The 17172-nt window shown below is 47.5% G+C and overlaps 1 protein-coding gene across 1 annotated transcript; it reads left to right on the top strand.

Moving 5' to 3' along the window:
* The first annotated feature begins 1702 nt into the window (after nucleotides 1-1702).
* Nucleotides 1703-7900, top strand: LOC114506132 (eppin-like). Its single transcript, XM_028523627.2, has 3 exons — nucleotides 1703-1856; nucleotides 3390-3521; nucleotides 7387-7900. The coding sequence occupies exons 1-3, from the start codon at nucleotides 1766-1768 to the stop codon at nucleotides 7737-7739; spliced, it is 576 nt and encodes a 191-aa protein (XP_028379428.2). The 5' UTR covers nucleotides 1703-1765; the 3' UTR covers nucleotides 7740-7900.
* Nucleotides 7901-17172: the final 9272 nt, after the last annotated feature.

Raw genomic sequence — 17172 nt, 5'->3', positions numbered from 1 at the left:
GATTGTGTAGTGTAAGCATCTGGCATTAAGCTTTTTTATTGTACGGTAAGTACCTGAGGCTAAGCTTTTGATGGCAAAGGAGTTTATTTCAAAGAGGTATTTATCCACCTCTAATAAACATATTTCCAGCCGAAGACACAGCCATGAGCAAAACTAGACAAAGGACTAGACTGCTCCCATGCATGAAGTCCCCTTTGTTAGGAAGCCCTGAGTACTCTAGAAAGCTGACCCCTGGAGCGACCCTGCTTCTCCCTTCCCATGCCCCAATTCCCACTTTTATGCTTCCAATTCTGTAATGAAGAGTGAACTGTAAAACCCTATATACCCCACACTTGGACTTTAATAAAGCCAGAGCCCCACATCCTCACTTCCTGCCCCTCTCTCTGCCCTTGACCTTGCTTTGTGGCCCTCAAGCCTACTGTGTATCCTTTGGGACCTGTGAGTAATAAATCTTCAAAGTTTCCTGACAGTTTTGTAGAGGTGAGTCCTGCCATCATAGTAAGAGCCACAAGGGCTGGTCCAAGCACCACATTGGTCCTGGTGGTGGTAGGGGCATGCCTGTGGGGTTCACTACCTGAGTGAATACAGCCGCCTGACCGTAGACATTCCTAGCCAAGGACATCACTCTCCACAGGCTGAGGGGCTCTGTCTGTGATCCTAAATTCTGTGACCATGTAGTCACTCACTGATGATAAGGTTGGCTTTGGATGGCTTCTGTCCATCAGGTAGGAAAGTTGGAGAACAAAGCTTGGCCCAGAAAGGCAATAGCTAATTTGGAAAGGGAATGGGACCCTTAGATGTGACATTTACTCTTGGAAGAGTGTCCCTCCCTCTACAGAAAATGGTTGACTGGCTCATTTTTTTTTTTTGGATTCTGCGGCTGCAGGAAAGGTGCCAAGTAGGCCAGCACTCTCTCGAATGGCCTGTCCAGTATTCTAATTAGAATCCAGCAACTCTGCTGTGTTACTGACTTTATTGAACTGTAGTCTCTCAGGCCAGTCTCTTTGCTTCACAGTTCCTCCTCAGACAACAAGGAGTTTTTGCACCTGATGATAGAAGCTTTCTAAAAGCTCTGACATTCTCTCTTGCTCTCCAAGCAACACAACATTGACAAACTCTATCTATTAACTTTGCTACTCTGGGGCAACTGGGGCAACATCTTTACTCTTTGGTCTTAGTCAAAGAGTGTCAGTGTCCTAAAGAGAAAAGAGAGGGGGACAGGAGGAAAATGTGGGAAAGGGAGAAAGAGACATGGAGATTACAGGAGAGGCACCGAGAAAGAAAAAGCCAGGCATAGACACAGAGAAACAAAGAGATACCAAGAGATCAAAAACAAACAAACAACACATTGTCAGAGACAAAAGGGGTGTGCCAGTGTGCAGATCAAGTGGAAAATGAATAGACAATGAGGACAGTCCACAAGTCTCAAAGTTGTCAAGAAGACCCCATTCACTCCTGTGGTAGCCTGGAATGTGAGACAAGCTTTGCCCACTCGCCCCTCAGGTTGACCAAGTGGCCCAGCGCAGCCCAAGGGGCTAAGGATCAGGAGCTATCCAATAAGACACCTTTCCCCAGCGCTGTGGGCTATATGTGCCAGCTAGTCACACTGATAGTCCCAGGAACTCGGTGTTCCCAGGAAGAAAGGGGGAGGCTGGCCTGACTCCATATCTAAAATACCGACGACTGAAAAAATAGGCTGGACAAAGGCAGCCAGACATTTTCTCATTCTGGAACCACCAGACAGACAGGCCAGCTCTTCTTCAGAATGGCATTTTCTGGACTTCTGAGGATCCTGCTGCTACTCATCCTTGTCGTGAATGTCGAAGCATTTACTCTGAGTGACTTGTTCTTGCGCAGTAAGTACTGGGGCCTCAGCCCTGCCCGGGAGAGAGGGAAGTGTTGCCGGAAGGAAGGAATGAGGGACAATTATTCCTCAGACTTGAGTTGCTTTTCACTGCCTTAGCCTTGGCCCCGGGTTGGGAACACAGAGAGATGTTTGAAGTGTTTCTTCCTATTTCCCTCTCTGTGGAAGATCCCTTCTGTGAATGCAAGAGTCCAGATCTAAGGCAACCATTACTTTCAGCCTCTTTGAAGTAGAGGGTCTTTCTAGGGGGGAGAGGGGAAAGGGCTGGGAGAGTCATGGGATAAAGCATTTGTGAGAGGGTCTGTAGGAGTCCAGGAAGCCTAAGGGACCTTCTCCTCACCCACCACGAAGATAGCCCCCTTCCTCGGGACATCATCCCTATGAACTCTGGATTCTTTCAAATACAGTCCAATAAAGTAGCCCTGCACCCCAGGGGTTCCTTGACTTTGGTATAAAAGACAATACTCAAAAATTCCTTTGAACTTCAGACAGTAGTGCTCCATGACTATCTAGTATTAATGATAATCGCTGCCATTGACAGAGCATTCAGAAAGTAGGGATTTAAAGAGAGGGATCTGGAGCTACACTTGGTGGTCCAAATTTTGGTTCCACTACTCAGTAGCCATGTGACCTTGGACAAGTTACTTAAATTCCACCTGCTTTGGTTTGCCTATCTGCAAAATGGGGATATTAATAGAATTTCCCTCATAGAGCCATCATGGGGATTCAATGAGAGAACACATTTAAATTGCTTAGAAGAGTATTTGCCTTTGGTAAATACTTAACAGATGTCAGTTAATGTTACTGTGCATTGGTTACTATGATTCTAGCTCTACACACTGTCTTGTTTCTTCCTCATAACTCCGTAAAGCTATGACGATTTTATCAGTGAAGAAACCAAGGCTCAGAAAGAGTCAATGGTAAAGCCAAGAGTTAAGGATTTAAAAACCTAACTGTCTGATGCCAGGATGAGTGATATTAACCACTGTACAATAGCACCCCTCAGAAGGAACTCCCAAACACCGAGTCCCCGACCAGGCCGAAACGACCAGATTCTTTTAGACCAGTGGCTTCCAATAAGGTGATTTTGCCCTCCAGGGCACATCTGCAAAGTCTGGAGATATTCTGAGTCACGACTGGGGGGAGCTACTGGCATCTGGTGGGTAGAGGCCAGGGATGTCGCTACACATCCTATGGTGCACAGGACAGCTCTCTCTTTCCCATCAAGTAATTGCCCAGCCAGACTGTCCCTAGTGTCCCGGCTGAGAAGTCCTGCCTTCAAAGGGGTGGGGCCGGAGGATAGGACTGAGGATGGGACAGGAAGGTGGGGAGTGAGGGGTGGTCAGGAGGGAGAGCAGTGTGGGCAGGGCCGGGAGACACGAAAAGGCACCCTGAGGACGAGGGCTCCTGGAGATGAGCAAAGTAGAAGCAAATTTCCCTGCACCCCCAGAATTGCCTTGGGTCTGGAGATGAGGAGACACTGTGCCCTCCAAGCCTCGTGGTGATAAGACTGTTCCTTTTGCAGAGAGATGCCCCAAAGTCCAAGAGGAATGTGAATTCAAAGAAAGGGATATATGTAAGAAGGACAAAAACTGTCCAGGCAACATGAAGTGCTGCGTCTTTGGCTGCGGAAAAAAATGTCTAGACCTCAAAGAAGGTACGATTCAGAGCGTCGGAATAACCGATTCTTCTCCCCAAGCCCTCGCTTTCTGCCCACTTGGGCTGCCTTTGTTGCTGGTTTGCTAAGGGCTGGTCTCTGGGCAACAGTGCTGGACGCGGGAGACCTGGTAACGGCACTCGTCCCTGCCCCTAACAGGATGTCTGACGGTAGATCGGATCTTCATTTTGTCTGGGCTTCGGTTTCTTCCCCCACCAGAAGGGTATAGGGTGTGGTCGAACCAGATTTTCTCTTGGCTACTTTCTACTCTTGCTACTTTGGGGCCCACCCTATACCAACATTGTCACTGAGAGTGATAATGACACTTTTTCTGCTCTGGAGTGTCCGCCTCCCTGCCTAATCCCACAAGTCAGACCTGGCATGCCAGGAAACCTCCCCTGACCCCTGACTCCTGACCCCTGCAGACTGGAGCGCTTTTCCTTTGCTGCTACAGTCTTCACTCCATGCCCATCTCCCCGGGTTCCCGAAAGACTATCGAAGATTCTCTCCTCATTCATTGAACAAATGTTGAGTCTCTGAAAGTCAGTGGGATTTGACCGAGGCGGCCAGGGAGGCTGAGGAAAGCCTCCCCGAGAAAGCAAAAGTGGAGCTGAATTCAGAAGGGCAGGGAGTACATTTAGGCCAAAAGTGGGTGGAAGGGCTTTCCAGGCACAGGGAGCAACATGTACTTCATAGAGGAGTTGAGGGAGTATCAGCGTGGTACATGGACAAAAACATTGTGGGTAGGTAGGGTCTGGTGGGCTGGAGTCTCTTAAGAGCAATTGAGACTCACTGAGGTGGGCGGCGACATGAACAGGCTCCCTCTATGCCTGCCGAGGAGGAATGGACTGTCTTGAAGGACTTCAGGAGGAAAGGCAATGGCAGCTTGGATGAGGGAGGTGGCTGAGGGGATGAAGAAGAATGGGGTGTGTCCCATAGGCGTTTAGGGGGTAAAGTAAATGGCACTTGACAATGGGGCAGAGCGGGGAGGCAGGAGGATGGCGAGCCGTTCATTTGCCTGCAGAGGAGGGATTCTGAATTCAGACTTCCCGAGTTCAAATCTCAGCTCCAGTCTCCACCAGCCTATGTATCTTGGGGGTCAGGGGCAAATGAATAACTTCCCCTCTCCGTGCCTCCGTTTCCTCAGATAATGAGAGGACCTACGTTAGAGGTTATTTGAAGGACTCAGGGAGTTGATGTACGGGAAGCGCTGTGAGCGCTGCCTGGTAGACAAGAGTCATGTGACACATAGTAGCTTAACTATTCGTCATTCGTGACCAGGAGCTCTCGCACAGCAGGGCCAACCCTTTTCTTGGGCTCCTGAAGCGTCTAGCACATGGCTGGCGCTCAGTGGATGATCCCGTCCAAGTCAAAGACTCCTCATTCATTCTTTGCTTTACCCTCAGCATTCTGCCAGATTCTACACTGTGCCACACTGCCTGCTAGGAATGGGGTTTCTGAGATGAAATCAGTTACAATCTGTTCATTAGAAACCCACAACCTCGCGGTCGAAGCCAAAGATAGATACAGATGACAAATGCGCCCCATTCAGAAGCACCGTTGAAAGATGCTGGGCCAATTCCAGCACGTGAGGGGGGTGGAATGCAGGATGGAGTCAGAGACACCACACGGGAGCTGACATCCCAGAAAGGTTTTGAAGGGAGGAAAGGAGTGTCGCTAAATGAGCGACATTGGGGTGGGCAGAGGGGCTGTGGAGTGAGAGGCGTGACAGTGGGGGACAGCACGGCGGGGTGCGGGTGCAGGAGCGTGGAGCCCGGAAGGGAACCGTGGTGGGGAGGAGGCCAGAGCCACAGGCAGGAGGCAGGTCTTGAGCGCAGAACGCCGTGACCAGCGCCATTTCAGATGCACCGGGTCCTTCTCTCTGCTGGGCAGCACGAAGGACGGATTGGAAGGAACAGGGGTGGAGGCAGGGAGGTCTGTTTGAGGCCATCTCAACTGTCCAGGCACGAGACACAGACTTAAAGCGAGGGGTGGACGTGGTGCCTGTAGACAATGGAATATGACTCAGCCCCAAAAAAGAATGAAATCTCCTCATTTGTGACAACCTGGATCAGCCTAGAGCATATTATGCTAAATGAAATAGGTCGGACAAAGACAAACATGTAGGATTTCACTCATATGTGGAATCTAATAAACAAAACAAAACAGAAACAGACTCCTAGATACAGTGAACAAGGTGATGGTTGCCCGGTGGGAGGAAGTTGCAGGGCTGAGGGAAAAAGATAAAGGGATGAAGAGGTACAAACTGGCAGTTACGAAATCATCCCGGGGACGTGAAGTACAACAGAAGGAATATAGTCAGTGACACTGTGGTAACTATGTACCGTGCCCGGTGGGTGGGTGCTGGGATATCAGGGGGATCGCCCTGTAAAGTATGCGATTGTCTAACCACTATGCTGTCCACCTGGAACTAATACAAAAGAATACGGAATGTAAACTGTGATTGAAAAAAAATTTTTTTTAAATATTGTAGTAACTATGTATGGTGGGTACCAGACTTATAGGGGGATCACTTCATAAGTTACAATATAAATATCGAACCACTATGCTGTCCACTTGAAACTGATGTAATATGAAATGTTGACTATAATTGAAAAACAAATACAATTTGATGAGAACGTGACAGAGAGGTTAGCTATGAGGAAGTGAAAGTCAGCAGAACCCAACTATTGAGCTGAACTCATGGCTTCCGATCTGTGTAGGTTTGCTGGGGCTGCTGTCACAAAGGCCCACAGACTGGGTGGCTTTCACCACAGAAAGGTGTTGTCTTACAGTCCTGCAGGCTAGACGTCCAAGGTCAAGTGTTGGCAGGGTTGGTTCTTTCTCAGATTGTGCAAGAGAATCTGTTCCCCGCCTCTTCCCCGATTTCTGGTGGTTTGCCAGAAATCTTCGGTGGGAAATCTTGTAAACCTGTCTTTATCTTCATATAACGCTCTCCCTGTGTGTGTCCAAGCTCAGATTTCTCCTTTCTACGAGGCCATCCATTATGTCGGGTTAGAGATGCACCCTATTCCAGTATGACTCACCTCACATCTCAACTAATTACATCTGCCACGACTCTATTTCCAAAGAGGGTCACACTCTGAGGGTTAGGACTTGACCATATGAAGGGCGAGGGGGTGGGGAGAGATGCAGTGCAACCCACAGCAGGACTGAAGCTGACTGCAGGAAGAAAAGGTGCTTGACCTTCCGAACAAACCACCCTCTCCTTCCCTGCAGCAACTTGCACTTGACTCATGATCCCATAGTCTCCTCTTGACACGGTTTGGAAGGCAGAGTAAATGGCTTGCAGTTGGTCATGTCCAAGGCACTTCCATATCTTTCGACCATTCGGGGCGTGTTTACTGAGCCGCTGAGCTACTCTCTGCTGGGCACTGTGCTAGAAGCCGCTCATTCAGGGACAATCAAGGAGCTCACAGCTCAGGGGGGTCAGGAGGGTGGTCTCACTTGCCCCTCAGGACAGCCCTGTGCAGCAAGCATGGTGGGACTTTGCATTTCCACTTTACAGAGAAGGAAGTCAAGGACAAGGCAGGTAATATGGGAGGTTGATGGGCAGACACTGAATTAGGAAAAGGACCTTGAAACCGGAGTCTGCTCACTCTCTGGAGAGACAATGAGGCCAGTGACCGGACACGAAGGGAGATACCGATTGTTCTCCAGGGGTGGAGGCACCCAGAGCTCCACTCTGGGGGTCTCCGTGCAGAGGGAGCTGGGCCCCCGAGGTATGACAAGGTGAAAGGAGCCCACTCAGTGTCATCTATGGGGGTTGCGGGAGGGGCAGTAACAGTTGTATTTTTGGGGGGTGGGCATTCTTTAAGTTCTCAACTCTGGGGTCTCCCTGCAGACATATGCAGTTTGCCGAAAGATACTGGGCCCTGCTTAGCTTTGTTTCCTCGCTGGTGGTATGATAAGAAAAATGACACCTGTTACAACTTTGACTACGGTGGCTGCCAGGGGAACAATAACAACTTCCAATCCAAAGACCTGTGCCTGAGCGTGTGCTCCAAGAAACGTGAGTCCCAAGGGCCCCAATCTTTCATCTTCGCCAAGGGCCACAGGGGAGGTCTGGGTGTTGGCTGGTCTAATCTGGGAAGGCTACTTTCTTGGTGGACCAGGTGCAGACAGAACCAGCTCCAATCAGGAGGTGAGAATACATCTCACAGAGGGTTGGTTGGACAGTGGCTTCCTGCAAACTGAGGTTGGGAAGGGACATGGTCATGAATCAAAGCTGGCCAGCATGAGGGGTGGAGCGAGGATGCAGATGTGGTGAAATCTCAGGGACCCAACTTCAGAGAGCTCACAGGACATCCGCCCTTGCATTGGACATGTTGGCTGACCACCCCAGGCCTTTAATTTCCTCATTACCACTCTTGGCTAGCAGTCCACTCCCATCATCCACTCCTCTCCACATCCATTTTTCCTTTAGGAGATTCCTAGCTGCTCAGAGTAAACCCAGTTCCTTTTGATGTCCTATGCAAGATGTACAAACGTGACTTTCAAGACTAGTTCTGAAGATAGGCAAGCCCAAAAATGCTCAGCTGGTCCTGTCCTACCTTCTCAACAGTCTCCTCATCCTGAGAATACGGATACACCGGAACAACCTTCAGGCTTTGGCTCGTGATTCAAGGCTCTGTCTGTGTGCCTGATCAATCTCCAGGATGGGTTCCACTCCCGGCATTCAAAGGCCTTAGCCCTTCCCAAAGCGGAATCCCAGGATCTGCATCCCTCTTGCTCCATCTCAGTCTCTTTTCATACATAATATCTTGTTTTTCTTAAAAATCCCTCCCTCTCTCCCTCCCTCCCTCCCTCCCTTCCTTTCTTTGATTCCAGAGAGAGGGGAGGGGAGGGAGAAAGAGGAGAAGAGAAACATTGATGTGAGAAAGAAACATCAATTGGTTGCCTCCTGCATGCACCCCTATGAGGACTGAACACACAACCCAGACATGTGCTCTGACCGGGAATCGAACCCATGTTTTAGTTTGTGGGACGATGCCCAAGCAATTGAGCCACACCAGCCACAGCCATGATATCCTGCTTTGATCCCATTTCTATAGCCCAACTTCTAGCACCCCCCGTTTATACCTGTGCAGCTCCCAGTTTTTCCAAGTAAGGTGCTGTGTGTGACATGGTGCCACTGAGGCTGAATGATTCCCATCTGTTGGCACATTATGGTTTGTGGAGAGTAAAAGCTCCCTGGCGCTCCTGGAGACACCATTCAGGGGCGTGAAGAAAATCAGAACCTTGAAAGTTGAGAACCCCAGGGATATTGTTATCCTCCTCTGTTTCTTCAAAAAAAAAATTCAGACCCTTTTCAGACAGGGGCCCATGAGCATTGCCTTAGTTTGGAGCCCCCAGAAATTGGTCCTAGGACAAGGGCATGGGTGAAAGTATTTTATTTGGGACATAAATGTAGGGAGTGGGGTAAGTGATACAGGAAAGTAAGAAATTGATTATGAGCAAGTTACTACTGTGGGAAACTATAGCTTAATCCTACAGGAGACCTTCTAAGGGACCATGTAAAACATGCCTTTATATTTTAAAAAATCTGTCTTCAGTTATGGGGAAGCTGAGGTGTGTATCCACTGACTCCCATATCCTAGTGGGTGTCTGGGGGCATGAAATCCCTCATTTTTCTAGGCTGTTCTGCACACAGTCTAAGCAAGCTCCCAGGAGCCATAAAAAACCCACAGCAGAGAAGCAGAGACTCTGAAGCTCAAGGTGGAAAGCTATCAGTGTGCACTGACTATTGTTCAGCCATAAAAAGGACTGAAGCACATGTAGACACTACGCTGTAGATGAACCTCAAAAACATTACGCTAAGTAAAGGAAGCCAGACACAAAAGGCCCTACACTCTATAATTCCATTTATATAAAACATCCAGAATAGGTAAACGCATAGAGGTAGAAAATAGTTTAGTGGTTTCCAGGAGCTGGAGTAGGCTGAGGGATAACAGAGTGACCGTTAATGGGTATGGGGTTTTCTTTTGTGATGACAATGTTTTGGGACTTCTGATCAAGATGGCGGCATAAGCAGACATGGCTCGCCTTTTCACACAATCACATCAAAATTACAACTAAAATACAGAACAACCATCATTCAGAACCGTCAGAAATCAAGTTGAATGGAAATCTGACAACTATAGAATTAAAGAAACCACATCCATCCAGACTGGTAGGAGGGGCACAGATGTGGAACAGGCTAAGCCCTCACCCACGTGTGGTGGATAAAAATTCAGTAGGGATATCTCAGGAATGTGGAGTCCCAGCCCCACATCAGGCCCCCCACCCCCAGCCCAGGGTTCCAGTGCCAGGAAGATAAGTCCCCACAACTTCTAGCTGCAAAAACCCATGGGGATTGAATTGGTGGAAGAAACTTCTGGAGCCCCAAGCAGTTCCTCTTAAAGAATCCACACACGGACTCACCTACTCAGACTCACTCCCTCTGAGCTCCAGCACCAGGGTAGCAGCTTGAAAGGCACCACCAGTACACAGGCATCAAGGTGGGGAGAGGCCATTGTCCCTTTTCTTTTTTTTTTTCTTTATTATTCTTATTTTCTTATAATTTATTTTTTTTTTTATTTTTTTGTTTTTTTTTTTTTTAATTTTATTTTTCAATTTACTAGTTTTTTGTTAAGATTTTATTTATTTTTAGAGAGGGAAGGGGGGGGAGAGAGAGAGAGAGGGAGGGGGAGAGGGAGAGAGGGAGAGAAAGAGAGAGAAACATCAATGTGCGGTTGCTGGGGGTTATGGCCTGCAACCCAGGCATGTACCCTGGCTGGGAATCGAACCTGGGACACTTTGGTTCCCAGCCCGTGCTCCATCCACTGAGCTACGCCAGCCAGGGCATAATTTATTTTTTTTAAAGAAAGGGGAAGGGAAGGAGAAAGAGAGGGAGAGAAACATCAATGTGTGGTTGTGTCTCATGTGGCCCCCACTGGGGACCCGGCCTGCAACCCAGGCATGTGCCCTGACTAGGAATCGAACTGACGACCTTTTGGCTCACAGCCTGAGCTCAATCCACACTAGCCAGGGCCCATTGTCCCTTTTCTAAATCCTCCTTCTCACAGAGCTGGCGAGCTGGTGCCATATCTGAGACTCCATCAACCTGGCTAACACTGTTTAATCAGCCTTGGAGATCCTCAGAGACTCTACCCCACTCAATTTATGGGCCCACCAAAGCTGCTTTTTCATACGAATAGCTGATTTTGGCTCATGACTCACAACTTCCTAAATCCTATCAAACAAGCAACAGCTGGCCTCAGTGATCCCTAGGCCTGGCACTAGCAGCAGCTAGCCTTGTTTCACAGCTTGGCTTTGCTTGGGAATCTCCAAAGCCCAGCATAAGTAGCAGCCATCTCAGACTCCTTTATAACTCAGGCAGGGTGGCACTGGGCAAAACACAGGTGGGGACTGAACTTGGCCTGTGCCACCTGGGAAACTCCAAGACCAGTGGACCCAGTGGATTCCTACAGACCACACTGGAGCACCACCACCCTGCCCCTGCACAGCTGATCCTCCCACAGGGGATGGAGGTTTGCAGTAAATGATTATAGCCAGTCCTTGCAGCTGACTGGCCTGGGTAAATCCCTCCCATTGATCCGTCAATAGCAATCAAGGCTCAACTACAAGAGGAGGGCGTACTTAGCTCACACGAAGGGTGCACCTCGAGTACCCAGCTTGGGTGATAGGGGAGGCTGTGCCACTGGACTCTACAGGACACCTACTACATTAAGCAACACTACCAAGACATGGAATCAAAGCAACTTTACCTAATACATAGAAATGAACATAGGGAGCCTGCCAAAATGGGGAGACAAAGAAATATGGCCCAAGTGAAAGAACAGATAAAAACTTCCAGATAAAGAACTAAACAAAATGGAGATAAGCAATCTATTAAATGTTGAGTTCAACACGCTGCTTATACAGATGCTCAAGGAACTTACTGAGGAGCTCAGCAGCACAAAAAATATCCAGTCAGAAATAAAAGATACACTAATTGCAATAAAAAACAATTTACAGGGAAACAACAGTAGAGTGGATGAAGCCAAGAATCAAATCAATGATTTGGAACATCAGGAAGCAAAAATCAACCAATCAGAACAAGAAGAATAAAAAAATAAGAGGATAATATCAACAGCCTCTGTGACAACTTTAAGAGGTCCAACATTCTCATGGTGTGCCAGAAGGAGAAGAGAAGAGGAAGACATTAGAAAACTATTTGAAATGATAATGATGAAAACGTCCCTGATTTGGTGAAGGAAATAGACACGCAAGTCCAGGAAACACAGAGAGTCCCAAACAAGATGGATGCAAAGAGGCCACTCATAACTAGAATGCCAAAGGTTAAAGATAAAGAGACAAGCTTAAAGGCAGCAGGAATAAAAGTTACCCACAGGGGAGTTCCCATAAGACAGTTAGATGATTTCTGAAAAGAAGCTTTGCAGGTAGATTAGAAGGGGTTGGCAAGCAATATTCGAAGTCATGAAAAGCAGAGACCTACCGCCAAGTTTGCTCTGCCCAGCAAAGCTATCATTTAGAATCAAAGGGCAGATAGAGAGCTTCCCAGACAAGAAAAAACTAAAGAAGCTCATCATCACCAAACCATCATTATAGGGAATGTTAAAGAAAAGATAAAAACTGATTAATAAAATGGCAAAAAAATATATAAATCTATCAACAATTGGGTTTTATTTCATTTCTGCTCCTATTTAAGTATGTGATGTGAGTAACAGAGTTTTTCCTTTATGGGCCTTCGTTTCCCCACCTGTAAGGAAAAATGTGGGGGGATGCACTTGATTTTCTTACTGTGAACAATCCTGAAGCGTCCACTCAGTGCCAAGCTATCTGCTAGGAACTGGAGTACCAAGATGGCAAAAGGCACAAATCTCACATTCTCATGGGGGAGTCAGAAAATGCATACCAATAATTGCACCAAAGCAGTGAATGTGTATGCAAGATTGAGAAGCAATAAAGAAAAGCAAGGAGTGAAGCATGGGGCCAGAAAATGCAATGCAGAAGAGTTTGAGGTCTAAGTGTTTTGAAGAACAAAAAGGAATGTACCTAGTGAGCAAAAGAGGGACGGACATTTCAGGCATGTGCACATGCTTGAAATGTTCTCTAGGTAGGCAGGCACCCGAACTGCTCTTCTCTGCAATCTCTTTGCAGACATATGCAGTTTGCCACAGGTAGTTGGCCCCTGCTTGGCCCTCCTTCCACGCTGGTGGTATAATATGGAAACTCAGGCATGCTCCAAATTCATGTATGGTGGTTGCCAAGGAAACAATAACAACTTTCAATCTGAATCTGCCTGCAAGGCCTTCTGCTTAGAGAAATGTAAGTCCTAGGGGTCCCATCTCTCATGCTCATCTGGGCTAGCTACCCTGGGAGGTCTAGGCGTTGGCAGGTCTATTCCAGGAAATTGGCCAGTTTGGGACTGGCCAATTCAATCAGGAGGTGAGAATGCACCTTCAGAGGGGTTAGTAGAAGAAAAAGAGGGTGGGATGGGGAGCAGGAGAAAAAGTTGGCAAGTATGAGATAAACAGGGGGTGCAGAGAGAGGAAGCAAAAGTGGTGGAGTGTCCGACACTAAGTCAGAAGGAGGCCCAGTGAATTGGCCCGGTGCTGGGCACCATACACCTGTCAGTCACTCCAGGCCTTTACTTCTCACCAAACCTCATCACCAATTCTCGTTCCCTTCTTAAGGTGCTTATAGCCAGAACAACCAAATGCTTTATTGACCACACCAAGACACTTTTGAGGAAGGGAACGCAATTACTCATTATACTGAGAGGACAGACGCAAACTGGGGCTCTACTGGAAAAACCAGAGCCACACGAGTCACTCCACTTCTGTTTCCTCTTCCTGTGAAAAGATGTCAAAGTGATATTACCTTGAGCACGCCCACACCTTTCTTCCCCCTTTTCTCAGGCGTGTATTTCTGCTTTCTCCTAAGCTGTGAGGGTCCTGGCGAGGCTTGCAATGAGGGGAGCAGCAGGCAGCAGCAGCTCGTCCCAAGCTAACACCAGGAACCTGTCTCTAAGGCCCCCTTTCTCTGACTTCCCAGTGAGCTAATGGCAGCCTTGCCACAGCTCACTTCCATCCCTGTGACGCTCACTTCTCAGTGAGTCCACCCAGCCCAGTGTGGCTCACTTCTTTCCTGTAATGTTTCCAGAATCCAAAGCAGAGCCCCGCCCAGGCTCTCTCCTGTTGCTTCTCCTACCCTAAGCCCTCCCTTTGCTTCACTGTCCCCAGCTTTAACAATCCTACTATCAGAATAACACACACACACACTAATCTTACCTCCCTTTTTCCATTAACTGCAAGATTTTGTTCCTAAGGGGATCAGAGCCCCAGCATCTCACCCTTTTCTATCCTGCTATCTTGCAGGGTCGTCTTCTTGACTAGGATAACCTAATCTGAACTGGAACAACCTCCAGGACCTGGCTCATAACCCAGGCTCTCTACACTTGCGCTTGACTGATGCTCCATATTGTTTTCCACTGGCCACACCTCGGCTGCCCAAGACCTTGGCTGTTCCAAACACCGAACCCCAGGATTTTCTTACTCCCTTTCCTCCAGCTCAGCTTCTCTTCAAGCATAATGCCCTTCACCTTTTGACCCTTTCTCAGTATGTGTCCCTGTCTCTTTGACTTTCAGGGCCTCCATGTATGCTTTGGAGGCCCCCGTTTCCCCCAATAAAGTGCTCTGTGAGGTCTGGTTTCTCCGAGGCTGAATAATTCACATCTGATGCCCCAGTGTGGTTTTTAGAGAAGTCACTGGGTCTCCTAGTGATGTCAAGAGGGAGAGAGGAGCAGGAAAACCCTGCAGGTGGAGGACTCTGGTGACCCTGTTGCCCTGGTGAAGTTGTCAAAAGATGCTGAAGATCCACAGCAGATCCATGTTTTGTATGGTCTAAAGTTTATAAAGTTAGGAGTGTCCTTTTAAAAATGAATACAACTTAAATTAAGAAGTGAATATTATTTCAAATGAGAAAGAAAATTTTTAGAAAGCTAACAAATACCACAAATTGCACAAGATCCATATAGATTAATTATTATAGTTTTTACATATATGGCAGCAATCACGCGAAACTCAATTACTATGGAAAGATAATTAGGTCCTTTGTTGAATGTGGCTGACCCAAAAATGATTCTATTTTTATTTTGACTGCAGTTAGATGCATAAAATAGAAGCATGAATGCACAGCCATACTTGATATTTGTAGTCCTATTAAAGGTTTGTGTTCTAAAAACACAGCAATTTGAATAAATTCTCTTCGTACGATTCCATCAGGAAACCTGGTTGGAACAGGGTAGAGTGCAGGGACGTTCCTCTCAGGACCTCAGTTTCCCATGCGCAAGTTGAAGGCGGTGGACTAATGTCAAGGAATAGTTCTAAAGCTAAGAAGATAAGGCAGCTCAGGAGTCCTGCCCAATCTGGTAGGCACCTGGGGCTTTTCCATCACATTGGAGCTTCCCAATCCTTGCTTGGGGTTGATGTACATGAGTGACTGGGACAGCATCATCTACACTGGGAGCCCATGGACCAGAGAGGTCTTTGGGAAGAGCCAGCGTGTGCCCTGTAGTTGACAGTATCCGCGCACCTGCTGTGCTTGGCAAAGAGCTCTGAGCCCTTGTGGTGGAGCGCAGGGATCTCCACGCCTTATAATGACGTCAGTGATGCCATTACAACAAAGATGCTGTATCTCTTTGCTATCAACTGTTTGCTCATTTCTTGGCCTGTTAGAACCCAGAGGACACCTCCAGTGGAGTCTTCAGGTGTTATTCATGGTGCCATGCAAACCTGGGACACCTTGTCTTCCCTCTCCTTCTTATTCTCACCCCAAAGCTTCTTGCAGAGCCAGAAATGCCCAGAGAAAGCTGTGGGTGGTTTGCAAACTCTGGGAATGTGCCAGTTGAGGGGGTTAGAGAGCTCCAATAGCCCCCACAACCCTCCTTTTTATTTTTTTTTACAAATGTACAAATGTAAGCTACTAGTTGGAAATAGACACCCAAGATCACACAGCAAAGCAATAGTCAAAGTGGAGCTAAAATCCAGGTTCAAAGAGCAGCAAGGGGTTGTCAGATCCCACAGCCTCACTGGAAATCTGGGTAGATGTAATGGCTACTTGTTACTTTGAGTTTTAATAGTCAGCATCCTAAGGTCACTCCTACTGTTGAAGAAGTCCACACCCTGAGGAGTCTTCGTCCAAGGTCAAACCTTGACCGCTTTGATAGCGCTGCACTATCAAAGCTGAAAGGCCAGGCTCTTGCTCATCTGTCGGAGTTTAGTAATGAGCACAGAAACCAAAGTCAGTATTTCAAACAGAAAACTCAATACTGACCGTTGATCACGTACGTGTTGGGAGGATCTGGACAGTAAGAAAGAACCAGGGTTTGGGTAGGAATCAGAGAGAACACTCCGAAATAGCAGGGTAAAGGGAGGCTAGCTCCACGAACAGTAGGAAAGCTGGGGCTTGGGCACCAGCATCCGGTCTCTAATGCCGGCCCAGCCATTAATCTCTACGTGACACTGAGCAAGTCACGCTCCTCTCTCGGCCCCAGTTCTACACATGCACCACTGGGAAAAGACCAAAAAAAAAAAGGATCTTCTCCTCACCCCAGCCTCACCTGGGGCATTGCCTTGGCTGTCATCCTTTCCGGCTCCAGCGACATCCAAAAATATATCAGTAGTGTTCGTGATGGGAGAAGTGTGGCCCTAACACTGTACCAGGGGTATCCAACCATTTGGTGTCTCTGGGCCATACTGAAAGAAGAAGAGTTGTCTTGGGCCACACATTAAATGTACACACACTCACAAAACCAAAAAAAAACCCCTCATGATGGTGTAAGTACATGTAGAGTTTTGTGTCGGGCCGCATTCATAGCCATCCTGGGCCACATACAGCCAGTAAGCTGCAGGTTGGACACCCTGCACCACGCACCTTCCAGGACGGCCTGGGAGTCCAAGCCCCTGTGCTAGTCTGCGTCTCACTAGGTGAGCTGCACTCCAGGGCAATAACATAGCAGGAAGGGAGAACTGAGCCCATGTAACCATAATGGAGCCCTAGGTTTTGTGTTGAAGGCCAGTTTCCACCCTGAGAAGTCAACAAGGACTGCTGCCTGAGCTCGCCTGTGATACCTCAGACACGAAACAACACCAGCAGGCCCCGTGAGGAAGGTGGGCATGCACTGCCGAGCCTTTTAAATACAGTGTCTGTTTGGGGGTAGGTCAAGGATTTCTTTTTATAGCCAAATCATTTAAGTGACTCACCAATACCAGTATTTTAAGAACTCAGAGTTCTGGAGTCTTTAAAACATTGAATAAGACAGAAAAACAGAAAGAAAGGTCCCAAGGTGGCTCTGTTTATATTCAAACTATTTGGCATAGAATGCTAAAAAGTATCTTCGACTAAAAATTTTACTTGGATTTCTGAAGATATAAAGTGACTCTGCACTTAAAGTGATCAACCTTATTTTGCACCTCTAGACATTTATTTTGAACATAAAAATAAGGTAAAAAAGCAGAAATAAACTCTCCTAGTAGGACGTGCTTATGATAAATGTATTTGTTATATGTACAAACAAGTCTTCGCTCTAAGTCCCTGTTGCACTGTTCTGTAAAATGAGAAT

This window comes from Phyllostomus discolor, chromosome 9 (genome assembly GCF_004126475.2).
Source record: "Phyllostomus discolor isolate MPI-MPIP mPhyDis1 chromosome 9, mPhyDis1.pri.v3, whole genome shotgun sequence".
In the NCBI taxonomy this organism is placed as follows: Eukaryota; Metazoa; Chordata; class Mammalia; order Chiroptera; family Phyllostomidae; genus Phyllostomus; species Phyllostomus discolor.
This window is presented reverse-complemented; position numbering and strand designations above follow the sequence as displayed.